This window comes from Mobula birostris, chromosome 7 (genome assembly GCF_030028105.1).
Source record: "Mobula birostris isolate sMobBir1 chromosome 7, sMobBir1.hap1, whole genome shotgun sequence".
Lineage (NCBI taxonomy): Eukaryota > Metazoa > Chordata > Chondrichthyes > Myliobatiformes > Myliobatidae > Mobula > Mobula birostris.
Genome location: NC_092376.1, coordinates 5,993,826 through 6,009,203, shown reverse-complemented (window position 1 = coordinate 6,009,203; position 15,378 = coordinate 5,993,826). Strand labels below are relative to the sequence as shown.

At 45.7% G+C, this 15,378-nt stretch overlaps 1 protein-coding gene across 1 annotated transcript in view; it reads right to left on the bottom strand.

Moving 5' to 3' along the window:
* Nucleotides 1-15,378, bottom strand: part of LOC140199981 (autophagy-related protein 16-like) — a 98,970-nt gene that overhangs the window by 26,084 nt on the left and 57,508 nt on the right. Inside the window, exons 9-13 of the mRNA XM_072262541.1 lie at nt 12,442-12,535; nt 11,867-11,972; nt 7,604-7,674; nt 7,288-7,359; nt 4,292-4,412 (exon numbers count right to left, since the gene is read on the bottom strand). Of these exons, the coding sequence (XP_072118642.1) occupies nt 4,292-4,412; nt 7,288-7,359; nt 7,604-7,674; nt 11,867-11,972; nt 12,442-12,535 (464 nt within the window). The remainder of the gene's footprint in view (nt 1-4,291; nt 4,413-7,287; nt 7,360-7,603; nt 7,675-11,866; nt 11,973-12,441; nt 12,536-15,378) is intronic.

Genomic DNA, 15,378 nt, shown 5'->3' with positions numbered 1-15,378 from the left:
GGCTGCAGGACGGCTGCTATCCCACTGTTATCAGACTATTGAACGAACCATTCAACACTAAAGATTAACTCTTCATCCATCTTATTGTCTATCTGCTCTAAACTTTCCCTGTGTCTGGAGCAGTTTATTCTGCATTCTGTTTTGTTTTTAACTACCTCGGTGGGCCTACGTATGGAACAATCTGCCTGGATGGAAGGCAAACAAAAGCTTTTCACTGTATCACTAAGCATATGACAAAAATAACACACACACAAGGTGCTAAACCTCACACTTACTTGAGTTACATTCCATTATGCCTCCCTGACTGGAGGCCTGTGACTAGTGGTGTGCTGCAGGGATCAGTGCTGGGTCCATTGTTATTTGTCATCTATACAGTGGCATGCAAAAGTTTGGGCACCCCTGATCAAAATTTCTGTTACTGTGAATAGGTAAGCGAGTAAAAGATGACCTGTTTTCCAAAAGGCATAAAGTTAAAGATGACACATTTCTTTAATATTTTAAGCAAGATTACTTTTTTATTTCCATCTTTTACAGTTTCAAAATAACAAAAAAAGGAAAAGGTCCTGAAGCAAAAGTTTGGGCACCCTGCATGGTCAGTACTTAGTAACACTGTGGCAAGTACCACAGCTTGTAAACGCTTTCTCTAGCCAGCTAAGAGTCTTTCAATCCTTGTTTGGGGGATTTTCACCCATTCTTCCTTGCAAAAGGCTTCTAGTTCTGTGAGATTCTTGGGCCGTTTTGCATGCACTGCTCTTTTGAGGTCTATACACAGATTTTCGATGATGTTTAGTTCGGGGGACTGTGAGGGCCATGGCGTGCGCCTGTTGAGGTAGTCCATTGTGGATTTTGAGGTGTGTTTAGGATCATTATCCTGTTGTAGAAGCCATCCTCTTTTCATCTTCAGTTTTTTTACAGACAGTGTGATGTTTGCTTCCAAAAAGTTCTATTTTAATTTCATCAGTCCGTAGGACTGGTTTCCAAAATGCATCAGGCTTGTTTAGATGTTCCTTTGAAGCTTTTGAATAGAACTTTTTGGCCGCAATGAGCAAAGGTATGTTTGGAAAAAAAAATTTCATGAAAAAAAACCCTCTCCGACCTTTAAGCACGGGGGTGGATCGAACATGCTTTGGGCTTGTGTTGCAGCCAATGGCACGGGAAACATTTCACTGGTAGAGGGAAGAATGAATTCAATTAAATACCAGCAAATTCTGTAAACAAACATCACACTGTCTGTCAAAAAGCCAAAGCTGAAAAGAGGATGGCTTCTACAGCAAGGATAATGATCCTAAACACACCTCAAAAATCCACAATGGACTACCTCAAGAGGTGCAAGCTGAAGGTTTTGCCATGGTCCTCACAGTCCCCCGACCTAAACATCATTGAAAATCTGTGGATAGACCTCGAAAGAGCAGTGCATGCAAGACAACCCAAGAATCTCACAGAACTAGAAGCCTTTTGCAAGGAAGAATAGGCGAAAATCCCCCAAACAAGAATTGAAAGACTCTCAGCTGGCTACAGAAAGCATTTACAAGCTGTGATACTTGCCAAAGGGGGTGTTACTATGTACTGACCATGGACGGTGCCCAAACTTTTGCTTCGGACCCTTTTCCTTTTTTGTTATTTTGAAATTGTATAAGATGGAAATAAAAAAGTTTTCTTGCTTAAAATATTAAAGAAATGTGTCATCTTTAACTTCATGCCTTTTGGAAATCAGGTCATCTTTTACTCGCTTAGCTATTCACAGTAACAGAAATTTTGACCAGGGGTGCCCCAACCTTTGCATGCCACTGTAGCAATGATCTGGATGATAATGTGGTTAACTGCATCAGCAAATTTGCAGATGACACCAAGATTGGGGGTGTAGTGGACAGTGAGGAAGGCTGTCATGGCTTGTAGAGGGATCTGCTTCAGCTGGAAAAATGACAGATGGAACTTAATGCAGACATGTGTGAGGTTTTGCACTTCAGTAGGACCAACCACGGTCGTTCTTACACAGTGAATGGTAGGACACTGAGAAGGGTGGAGGGCACGTGAATGCGAGCCTATAGAGGTGGGGTGTAGACGTTTTGTTGGCTGCTCACTCTCTCCTTGACATTACGGGGGCTGCAAAGAAAAGGGCCATCAGGACCATCGCAGAGGCTGCTGAGTGAGCATCCAGATAGCTACAGATCAAGAGGTGTGACCTGTGGACCAGTGCTGCTGGGACATAAGCTGGGGGCTGATCAACTCTGGCTAGGTTGCCTGCATGAGGGTGTCTGATGTTAAGTGACCCGAAACATCCAATGACCCCAGGTTACATCATTGATTATGTGTCCCAGCGCATCCAAGGATGTATCTCAGCAACTATATACTGTATATGTAACTGTATAGTATGTTTCCCAGTGGTCATAGTATGTATATGGAATTGTTCAATGTGTCTCCTAGTAGTTACAGTTCTCTGTATACTTCCGGGAGCTTCTTGGGGGTATTGCGTTATTTGAATAGGAGCAATCTCATTGGTTAACTCTTATCTACAAATTTTAATGTAATGTCTCTTATCTATGTGGTATCAGAAGGGCTGAACACACTGGTCATCTGTTTTTTTTTGTTCTTTACGACCAGACTTTAACAAGTCTACAATTCCAGATCATTTTGCTCTATTCATTTAACACACATCAAAGTTGCTGGTGAACGCAGCAGGCCAGGCAACATCTCTAGGAAGAGGCACAGTCGACGTTTCAGGCCGAGACCCTTCGTCAGGACTAACTGAAGAAAGAGCTAGTAAGAGATTTGAAAGTGAGAGGGGGAGGGGGAGATCCAAAATGATAGGAGAAGACAGGAGGGGGAGGGATGGAGCCAAGAGCTGGACAGGTGATTGGCAAAGAGGATATGAGAGAATCATGGGACAGGAGGCCCAGGGAGAAGGAAAAGGAGGAGGGGGAAAAACCCAGAGGATGGGCAAGGGGTATAGTCAGAGGGACAGAGGGAGAAAAAGGAGAGAGAGAGAAAGAATGTGTGTATATAAATAAATAATGGATGGGGTGCGGGGGGGGGAGGTGGGGCATTAGCGGAAATTAGAGAAGTCAATGTTCATGCCATCAGGTTGGAGGCTACCCAGATGGAATATAAGGTGTTGTTCCTCCAACCTGGGTGTGGCTTCATCTTTACAGTAGAGGAGGCTGTGGACTTTGATGTGCGTTGCTTGAATTTCCAGCATCTGCAGAATTCCTCGTGTTTATGCTTTATTCATATATTCGTTTGTTATGTGCTGTGTCGTACGACATGGGCGATCACGGCCTGTGACCATGTTCGTTTTAGGTAAATTTTTCTACAGAAGTGGTTTGCCATTGCCTTCTCCTAGGCAGTGTCTTTACATGACGGGTGACCACAGTCGTCACCAACACTCATCAGAGATTGCCTGGCGTCAGTGGTCGCATAACCAGGACTTGTGATATGTACCAGCTGTTCATACGACCATCCACCACTGCTCCCACGGCTTCACGTGACCCTCATCGAGGTGGGGTGCTAAGCGGGTGGCCTGCAAGCCAGCGGAGGGAAGGAGCACCTGACACCTCCTTTGGCAGAGACATAACTGTGCACAGTTCCATTTGCTCTGGAAGAACGTGATCATGCTAGAGAGGCAGCAGAGAAGACTCACAACGATGGTGTGTAGACTCTGTGGATGCTGAAAATCAGCAGCAGCACACAAAAAATGCTGGAGAAACTCAGCAGATCAGAAGAAAGTAGTAGATTGTTTTCCAATCGTGATGAAGGTACGTGGCCTGAAACGTTGACTGTTTAGTTCCCTCCATAGATGCTATCTGACCTGCCGAGTTCCACCAGCATTTTGTGTGTGTTGAGCATAAAAACTGAACAGCACAGGCCCTTCGGCCCACAATGTTGTGCCAACCTTTTAACCTACTCCAAGATCAACCTAACCCTTCCCTCCCAGGAAGGCCTCCATTTTTCTATCATCCTTGTGACTATCTAAGAGACAGAAGATGGTGGGTTATAGAATGAGCTGCCAGAGGAAGTCGTTGAGCCAGGTACAGTTGCACCATTGAAGAGACATTTGGAAAGGTCTATGGAGAAGAAAGGTTCCGAACTGGGATTCCCAACCTGCGGTCTAAGGACCCTTCAGTGAATGGTAGGGGTTCGCGGCATTAAAAAAAAAGGCTGGGAGCCCCTGGTTTAGAAGGATATGGACCAAATTTGACTAGCTTGAGAGAGCCCCCTTGGTTGGCATGAACAAGATGGGCCAAAGGGCCTGTTTCAGAGCTATACATCTTCTGTGACTCTATAACTCACTCACAGGCTTCTTTATTCAGGTCCCAGATTTTGATCGTCCTATCGTGGCTCCCCGTCACCACCTCTCGGTAAAAGCACCTGAACTTTGCAGCCGTGACCTTTGCACTGTGACCTGATAGCGTGTGCTGAGCACAGCGGACAAGAGAAAAGTAGATGGTTAGCACAGAAGCAGAATAAAATCAAAAACGTGACCAAACCCACCAAAAGTCCAACAGAAGTCTCTGGAGATTTGACCTACTAATCTGACGGAAGACCCCTTCACTTTCCTTCTGCTTTAGAACATACGACGTTGAACCGTATAGGCCCTTTGGCCCTTGATCCTGTGCCAACCCTTAAACCTATTCTAAGATAAGTCTAACCCTTCCCTCCCATATAACTCTCCATTATTCTATCATCCATGTGTCTATCTAAGAGTCTCTTAAACATCCCTAATGTATCTGGCTCTACCACCACCCCCAGCAGTGAGTTCCACACACCCACTCTCTGTGTAAAAAACCTACCTCTGACATCCCCCCTATACTTGACTCCAATCACCTTAAAATTCCACCCCCTGGTGATAGCCACTTCCACCCTGGGAAAAAGTCTCTGGCTGTCCACTCGGTCCATGCCTCTTATCATCTTGTACATCTCTATCAAGTCACCTCTCATCCTCCTTCGCTCCAAAGAGAAAAGCCCTATCTTGCTCAACCTATCCTCATAAAACATGCTCTCTAATCCAGGCAGCATCCTGGTGAATCTCCTCTGCACCCTCTCTACAGCTTCTACATCTTTCCTATAATGAGGAGAACAGAAATGAACACAGTATTCCCAAGCGTGGTCTAATGATGGTTTTATAAAGGTGTTTGAATGTTGTAGGCATCTTCTACCAGATGGGGACAGGCACCAGAATCAAAATTAGATTTAATATCACTGACATATGTCATGAAAGTCGTTGTTTTGAGGCAGTAGAATCTTGTCGTACAGGTTTCCCCAGCCATCCGAAGGTAGAGCGTTACTATGAAACGGTTTGTAAGCCGAAATGTCGTAAAGCGAAGAAGCAATTACCATTGATTTATATGGGAAAATTTTGTGAGCATTCGCAGACCCGAACATAACCTACCAAATCATGCCAAATAACACATAAAACCGAAAATAACAGTAACATATAGTAAAAGCAGGAATGATATGATTAATACACAGCCTATATAAAGTAGAAATACTTTTTCACAATCATTGCCGGCACTGTTCGCCGAAGCGAAAATCTCACGCAAGCGCTCTCCGCAGAAACACTCTCTCCAGTAACCTTTCAGCTATGAAGCTGCCAAATCATACCAAATAACACGTAAAAATACACAGCCGATGTAAGGTAGAAATAATGTATGTACAGTGTAGTATCACTTACCGGAATAGGGAAGACAGCTTGCCAATGGTGTGTTAGACTGAGTCGTCAGACGTTTGAGTGGTGCAGTGGCCCCCACCCTCCAGGCCGCTGACCGATACATTGCCACAAAGCATGCAGGAGTCCAGCGGTAGCCGGGAGGCACACAGCACATATTTAAGAAAAAAGCCAAAATAAACATGCTAATTAATTAGGTGCCGCCAGACACGTAATTGTCGGCTCAGATCAGTGCTGATTGCATTGGCTCTGATCTGGGCCGACATTCACGTGTAGGGTGGCACCTAATTAATTAGAATGTTTATTTCGGCTTTTTTCTTAAAGATGTGCTGTGTGTCTCCCGGCTACTGCTGCATTCTCCGCGAATCGGTACTGTATCTGTCCGTGGCCTGGGTGTTGGGGTGGTGGGACAATGGGGTGTCATCTCGTCATCTGTATCCATTAGGGCAGGCAGCTCATCTTCTCCTATGACTGCCCGCCTGGATGTCGAAGGTCGAGGTTTGTTGTCTGCTGTGGCTGATGTGGAAGGCTTGCTTGACTGTCGAGCCTCGCGCATTTTTCTATCATACAGTTCTTTGTAAGCACTCAAACCATCTTGCAAATATCCCCTAAACCGACGTAACCTTTCAAAATTAAAGTTGTACTTTATCATTGCAGCGAAAATCTCACGCAGTGGCTTCGTGTTCATTTCGCTACTGCATTCGGTTTTGATTGTTATCCTTTCCTCTTCCAATTGCATCAGCTCTTCATCTATCAGTTCTTGGTCATGGGATGCCAAAACCTCTTCAACATCATCTTCGTCAGCTTCCACAAGTCAAACTCACTTTGTCCTTACTTCGTTCACCACGATCAAAACGCTTAATTATGTCTAGTTTTATGCTAAATATAACACCCTTACGAGCTCTTTCAGGCTTTTCCAATACCTCAGAACTCATCTTGCTAACGGCTGCTCAATGCAACGTGTTAAAGCAATGCCATTCCGAATCCGGGGGAGAGCGGCTGCTTGGGGCGCGCGCGGCTTTTTATCGCCCGCTGATTCTTTTGTGCGCTGATTTTTTTCGTAACAGTGAAAACACCTTCTGAAAGCGAAAACAGGGTACTAATGTAGGTCTTTTGTAACAGTGAGGTTTCGTAAAGCGAATGTTCGAAAAGCGGGGGACACCTGTACATAATAATTTTTTAAAACTATAAATTACAATAAAATATATAAAAAATCAAATCAAGTATTGCAAAAAGAAGAAAAGGCCCCATGCCTTCGTTCCTCCTATCCAAGCTGCAACAATCACTCACTCAATGAGTCAGACAGGCCGCTGTTCCTGCAACCATCTCCCACACACAATGCTGTAGTTCATTTCCCTGATAACTCACAAACAGTTCGAGTTGTGGACACGTTCCGGGATCTGAAAGCTATCAGGTTGTGGGCCATAGCTGGCAGGATGCGTCCCGTTGCGGGCCGCAGCTGGAGGACTGGGCGCAGACTATGGCCACACTTTGGGGGAAGGTGTGACACTTGGAGGAGGTGCAGAAGATGAGTTTTGTCATCTCCGCCATCAGCACGGTAGCACGGTTTCTCCGTGCAAATGACTCTGCCCTGTTTATCTCCTTCAGACGGGAATCCCTCTCACCTTGAGCTCACAGTCCCTCAGGCTCCACAGGCGTGCTGAGTTGTCGTATGATCCGGCCAGCAGCTGCAGACCCTACAGCAAAGGAAAACTGAACATGGGGTCACCATATACAACCCTGAGATTCATTTTCTTGTGGGCTTACTCAATAAATCTATCGAATAATAACCATAACAGAATCAATGAAACACCACCCAACTTGGGTGTTCAACCAGAAAAATGATAGGTATAATAATATACCTACCTGTGCTTGGTTCTAACTCCTCCCCCCCACCATCCTGCCCATGTTTATCCCCTCCCTTTGAAATCCCTCACTCACCGATGGGTCAAAGTCGATGCTGGTCACCCCGTCGTTGCTCCCCTCCAGGGTCCTCCTGTTCTGTAGGGTGCCTGAAAGAGGACAGGAGAGAATGAGATCGGACCAGTGCTGGTACCAACACTCAAAATGATGGAAGCACTCAGCAGGCCAGGCAGCACCTATGGAAAGGAGTAAAGAGTCGATGTTTCGGTCCGAGACCCTTCATCAGGACTGGAAAGGGAGGGGACAAAGCAGGAATAAGAAAGTGGGGGAAGGGGGAGGAAGACAAACTGGCAGGTAATAGGTGAAGCCAGGTGAGGGGGAAGGTAGGTGGGGTGATGAAGTAAGAAGCTGGAAGGTGATAGGTGGAAGAGGTTATCATGATCTGAAGAAGAAAGATTCTGATAGGAAAGGACAGTGAACCATGGGAGAAGGGGAAGGAGGAGGGGCACCAGACGGAGATGATTAGGGCTTTTGGGGTGAGGGAAGCAGAGGGAGAGTTGGGGAGAGAATGCTGGATGCAGCCCCACACTCAAGAATCAGCTGCTCCACCAGAGAATGTCCAACTTCCCTGACCCCAGCAAAAAGCACATCGCGCTCACGTGCACGTAGATACTCGGGCACACACAGACAGACAGCATTTCGACTTCATTAGGAGTTTGAGGAGCCTTGGTATGCAACCAAGTAGTCTAGTAGTGATGGCAGGGTTACACTTCTGGATGCATCACCGCCTGGTATGGAGGGGCAGGAAGTTGTAAACCCCACCAGCTCCATCACGGACACTAGACTCCCCACCGTCAAAAGGCGATGCCTCACGAAGGTGGCATCTATCACCATTCAGGACATGCAATCTTCTCATTACTATGATCAGGGAGGAGATACAGGAGTCCTAAGATCTATGCCAAATGTTTTAGAGACACCTTCTTCTCTTCCATCAACGGATTTCGAAAAGGACAACATACCCATGAACACTCCCTCACTATTCCTCTTTACTGCCATTTACTTATTTGTAACTTAAAGTCATTTTCTGTCTTGTATGGTCCTGCTGCCACAATTCAGTAAATGTCACTAAGTATGTCAGTGATAACAGATCTGATTCTGATGCAGGCAGACAGGCATGCATACACCACTGATTCCTCTCAGCCGCCCAGGTGCACGGCCACACAGTCACTGCAATGCTCCCACGCACGTACCCTTTGTTGCAGCGCAGCTGGAATGAAGACAGACGTGAAGAGGTTTACGAAAGGTGAAAGAGTTTCTTTGTTGTACTATATTTCATTAACCCCTTCAATTGACAAATAAAAATCGAAAGTATGCACTTTTTCAATTTTCATTTGAAGTATTCATATTATCCATATTACAAACAGAAACATTTAAAGTGTCACTCAATGTTCAGGCCGTGTAAACATTTCCTCTCAGAGCAACGGTTGGCCTACACAGCTGCAATGTTGGTTGTACACACAGGTAGACAAGCGTGTAGACACAAACCGATAAGCGCACATGCACAAAGCGACTTGCACACAGATACGTACTCACACTCACTCACATACAGTGGTGCTAAAATGTTTGTGAACCTTTTAGAACTTTCTATATTTCTGCAAAAATACGAACCAAAAATGTGATCAGATCTTCACACAAGTCCTAAAACTAGATAGAGAGAACCCAACTAAATAAAACGAAAAACATTGTACTTGTTTGCTTACTTATTGAGAAAATGATGCAATATTATATGTATTTGTTGGAAAAAGTATTGAACCTCAGAGGTAATGCCTTCTACTAAAACTATTTGGAGTCGGGTATCCCAATCAATGAGATGAGATTGGAGTGTGAGTTGTAGAGGTGCTCTATCCAATAAAAAAGACCCGACAAAGATCTGTTTACGTGCACCAAGCCTCAGTCAAAACAGCTTTCAGAGGACCTTAGAAGAATTGTAGAGATGCATGAAGCTGGAAAAGACTACAAAAGCGTTTCTAAAGACCTGAGTGTTCATCAGTCCATCCTAAGAGAAATTATCTACAAATGGAGGAAATTCAGTACTGTTGCTACTCTCTCTAGGAGTGGGCATCCTGCAAAGGTCACACCAAGAGCACAACATGCGATGCTGAAGGAGGTGAAAAAGAACCCAAGGTTAACCGCAAAAGACCTGCAGAAATCTCTAGAACTTGCTAAAGTCTCTGTTCACTATAAGAAAAACACTGAACAAGAATGGTGTTTATGGAAGGACACCATGGAGGAAAACACTGCTCTCCAAAAAAAAAATTGCTGCTCATCTCAAGTTTGCAAAAGACCACCTGGATGTTCCACCATGCTTCTGGGAAAATGTTCTATGGACAAATGAGACAAAGGTTGAACTTATTGGCAGCAATGCATATTGCTGCGTTTGGAGGGAAAAGGACACTACACACCAACACCAAAATCTCATCCAACTGTGAAGCACGGTGGAAGGAGCATCATGGTTTGGGGCTAATTTGCTGCCTCAGGGCCTGGTCAGCTCACAGTTGCTGAGGGAACAATGAATACAAAATTGTATCAAGACGTTTTACAGGAGAATGTCAGGGTAGTGGTCCGTCACCTGAAGCTTAATACAAGTTGGATGGTGCAACAAGACCATGATTTGAAAGACAAGAGTAAATCAACAACAGAATAGTTTAAAAAGAAGAAAATTAGTGTTTTGGAATGGCCAAGTCAGAGTCCAGACCTTAATCCTATAGGAATGTTATGGAAGGACATGAAGCAAAGCAGCTCATGCAAGAAAGTTCACCAACATCCCAAAGCTGAAGCAGTTTTGTAATGAGGAATGGCCTAAAATTCCTCCAAGCCAATGTACAGGTCTGATCAACAGTTAGCGGAGACGTTTGGTTGAAGTTATTGCTATACGAGGGGTCACACCAGTTACTGAAAGCAAAGGTTCACATACTTTTTACAACAACTACATGTAATATTGGATTATTTCTTTGTAAATAAATGAACAAGTATAAAATTTTTTTGCGTTATTTATTTAATTGAGTTCTCTTTATTTAGTTTAGGGCTTACTGTCATAAGGAGGTGGCTGGTAACGGACCCAAGTGCAAGACACAGACACTGAAGTACCAGGGACAGGACTAGGATACAGGGCGATGGCTAGGACATGGACAAGAAAACTGGGAACCCCGAACAGGACTAGACAACAGAGCTAGGAGCCAGGGCTTGGACTCCGAGCCAGAAACTGGACAAGGACCCAGAATCTGGGTCTTGCCTCTGGCTCGGACCCCAGAACTAGGCAAGGACGTGACTTGGCTGGCAAGCAGGACGAGGTTGGAGTCTTCAGACTTGAGGCCAGGATTGGCTAGAGACTTGAGGCGAGGCGGGAGACCAGAGACTTGAGGTGAGGCGGGAGACTGGAGGCTTGCGGTGAGGCTTGAGGCTAGGGGTCTTGAAGCTCATCCTGGGCAGGGTGCGGATCATCACCCAACGGAGGCAAGAGACAGGAAGGGACAGGACCAACCGCAGGGTAACGGCAAGACGACCTGACCTACCCGACGGAGGCAAGGGACAGAACCAACCGTAGGGTAACAGCAAGATGGCCTGGTTTACCCAACGGAGGCAAAAGGCAGGAAGGGACAGAACCAACTGCAAGGTAATGGCAAGACGGCCTGAATTACCTGGCAGAGGCAAGGGACAGGAAGGAACAGAACCAACAGCAGGGTAACGGCAGGACGGCCTGGCTTACCTGATGGAGGCAAGGGACAGGAAGGGACAGAACCAACTGTGGGGCAACGGAAATACAGCCTGGCTTACCCGACGGAGGCAAGGGACAGGAAGGGAGCTAGGTACAGGGTGGCTCCAGGACAAGACTTCAGGTGAGACGAGGCGAGAGTTACCAGAAAGACAAGACTTCAGGCGAGGAAACAGAAGACAGGGAAGGGATACAAGGAGTAAGGACAAGAACAATCCAGCCACCACGCCCTGGTCTCTGGGAGTATTTATGCAGCCAGCTCCAACGAGAATCAGCTGCCTTAATTAGTGCTCAACAGGAACAGAAACTGGGTAGACAGGAAAACCTGGAGCAAGGGTCAATGGACTGGACTGTGAACTGGAATGCGGACTTTACGGACCGGACCAAGAACACTTACGTGAAGATCTGATCACATTTTAGGTCATATTTATGCAGAAATAGAGAAAATTTTACAGGGTTAACAAACTTTCTAGCACCACAGTACAGGCATCTGCTGCTTTACACATTAAGCCACTGGACATTTGACTCCTCAGAGTGCGTTGGGTGATACGAGACCCCTGGAGTCTCACCTCCGACAATGTCCCACAGCTTCACAATCCTGTCACTTCCTCCTGTGGCTAGGATCTTGGAACTTGGGGAGAACTTGACAGTGTTAACCTCTCCGTCGTGTGCAAACTGGTCCAAAGTGGAGAAAGAAAATAAAATGCTTGGAGTTAATCAAATGAAATGAACCTCCTGAATTGAAAACCCCACAGTGTGACCCTTCCTCAGTACCACCCACTCCCATACTGGGACCCTCCCTCAGTACCACCCTTCCCACAGTGTGACCCTCCCTCAGTACCACCCCTCCACAGTGTGACCCTCCCTCAGTACCACCCCTCCCACAGTGTGTCCCTCCCTCAGTACCACCCCTCCCACAGTGTGACCCTCCCTCAGTACCACCCATCCCACAGTGTGGACCTACCCACCTTCAAACACTTGGCCACACCCTCATGCATGTTGACCACACCCACTCACCACCCTGACTCCGCCCTCCCACATATGGCCACGGACACTCAAAACAATGGCTCCAATTCCCACACCTGTCCATGCCCTCTCAACCTGTGACCCCACGTTCTCACCACTCCGAGCCCCTCAGACTCACCACACTATGCCGGACACAGGCGGGGACCCTGGAGATGGAGAAGATGCCAGTGGGGCTGCAGTCAATTTCACTGCAGGAGGCACTGGAGCGTATCCTAGATGGGGAAGACAGAGATAATCAGATCAGTCTAGACAGTGAGATAACCCCTTTCATAGGTTTGCTTCCTGTCTAGACAGTGAGATAACCCCTTTCATAGCTTTGCATCCAGTCTAGACAGGGAGATGCATCCATTCGTCTGCCCACGGTCAGTCTAGATAGGAAGACCCCAGTCTCTCTGTCTGGACAGGGAGAGTCTCCTATTTGTCTGGTCTGCTTGCACTCAGTCTAGACAAGGCCAGCCCCTGTTTATCCGCCTGTCAGCACTTAGTCAACACAGGGTATGTCCCCTATTTGCCTGTCTGCTTGTTCAGTCTAGACATAGTGGAAATGGTCTGTCCGCCTGTCTGTGCTCAGGTTAAAGTTGATGTGTCTGTGGTCTGTCTGTCTGCAGAGGATGGGACCCCACTTATATGTCTGCACCCAAAGCTGAAGAAGATGAGATCCCATGCCCTCCCCAATGTGGGTGGAGGGGTTTAGACACTTCGGGGTTTAGTCAAGATAGAATGGGTGGGGGTGAGAACATCCGTCAAAATCCAGCTCATTTGAAACTCCAAGACTTTGTTAGTCACAGCCTGACCCCACCCAGTTGAGGCAGCGATGAGGCACTTCAGCCCAACTCATCCAAGATGCCTATTGGTACTAGCCCCACTTGCCTGTGTTTGGCCCACACCGCTCTAAACCCCAGCCTGGGGTCCACAGATCCCCTGCCTAATGGTATTGGTCCATGGCATGAAAAAGATAGGAACCAGTGCTCTAAACCTTTCCAATCCTTCTACCTGTCCAAGCGTCTCTTAAACATTATAATTGTACCCACCCCTCTCACTTCCTCTGGCAGCTCATTCTATACATCCACAACTCTCTGAGCCAGTCATTAACACTAATGTACAACCAATGTTCCCTTTAATTTTTTTTTACAGCTGTATGAGCCAATCATTGGTGTGAGCAGGAAACTTTTACACGGCCTGAAAACTGTGCAGCACTTTAAATTGTTTTTTTGTTATATATATACTATGAATATTTAGAATGAAAATTGAAAAATCACATACTTTTGATTTTATTTATTAATTGAATGGTATAATGAACTACAGTACAAAAATCTTTCACGTTTCATAAACCTTTTCCAGCTGCGTCCAATTTCAGCTGCGCCACAACAAAGGCGACGGCGCGGGAGCATTTCAGTAGCTGGTGGCCACGCACCCGACAGCTTAGAGGGAACAGTGCGTACAACATAGAACACTGCAGCATATGATGTTGTGTCGACCTTTTGGCCTATTCCACCCCACACAGCCTTCCCTCCTATAAAGCCTATAACCCTCTATTTTTCTACCATCTGCGTGCACCGGGCAGAAAATAGAATAGTCGTACTACCGGGCTGAAGCACAATTTCCACCCCAGAATATTGAACAGACCTCATGTACAATAAGCTGGACTCTTGACCTTACAATCTACCTCAATATGATCTTACATTTCATTGTGCTACCTGTGCTACACTTTCACTGCAACTGAAGCTGGGAGGTGATAGGTGGAAAAGATTAAGGGCTGGAGTCTTCTTACTTCACCCCCCCCCCCCACCCACCTGGCTTCACCTATCAGCTTCTAGCTTGTATAATTTAACCTCTTCATCACGAAGGATGATTGCATTTCTTACTTTAATAGCTAGAAGGTCCATCTTGTTGAATTGGAAAGAGATCAACCCTCCTACAGTATTTCATTGGTTTTCACAAACTATGGTGTGTCTGAATTTGGAGAAAATTAGAAGTGCAGTTTATGACCCTTCTATTAAGTTTGAAAAAATTTGGAGGCCATTTATTCAGCATTTTCATTTGATGTAATTTGATCATTTCCAAACTGGTTTCATTTCTCTGTACTGTTGTTGGAGGGGAGTGGAGGCGTCGACGCTGAAGTTTTCTTCTTTTCCATTTTTAAGTTGTTAGTTTTGCCCAAGTCTTTTAGTTTAGTTTAGTTTTTTTTTCTTTTGGGATGGGTTTTTTTTTCTTTTTTTGTCTTTTTCCTTTTTTTTTGCTTTATATTATCCGTGATCAGTTCTACATGTATGGGAGTTTTGGTAATTTCCACTATTTGGTTTTGCAATTACTCTTTTTTTAAATGTAACAATACATCTCATATTATCTGTATTATTGCTATGTTTTGTTTCTATATTTTGAAATTAATAAAAAGATTGAAAAAGAAAGAAAAGCTTCTAGCTTGTACTCCTTCCCCTCCCTACCTTCTTATTCTGACACCCTCCCCCTTCCTTTCCAGTCCTGATGAAGGGTCTCAGCCCGAAACATGGACCGTTTATTCATTTCTATAGATGCTGCCTGATCTGCAGAGTTCCTCCGGCATTTTGTGTGTCACTCTTGATTTCCAGCATCTGTGGAACCTCTTGTGTTTATGTTCTGAATTCTGTTATAGCTTTACCTTGTCCTACAGCAATGCACTGTGTAGTGATTTGATCTGTATGAACAAGCTTTCCACTGTATCTTGTTGAGGGCCTTCTGTTGGTCAGGTTCAAGCAGGGATGTTGCATCCCAGACATCAATGTGATAAGCAAGTGTGGGGAGGTACAATATGGAGAGCAAGATGTTGCCCATGTAGCAATCTCCCCCTCTCCATGCAGCTGATGGATTCAAAGGAATGCCAGAAACCGATGCAGTTTATCACTAGTGGCGTCGCAGGAGTTTCCAGTCAGCGTTGAACTCAACGTAGGACTGCCTCAGGGACTCCAGCTCCGGATTTTTCCCCTGGGGTTTACTCCCGAGGCCTTCCCCGTGAGTGGGTATAACCGCAGGGCAGCAGAGGTTTGAGATCAGAGCTTTCCTTCTCCTAGATGTGAAA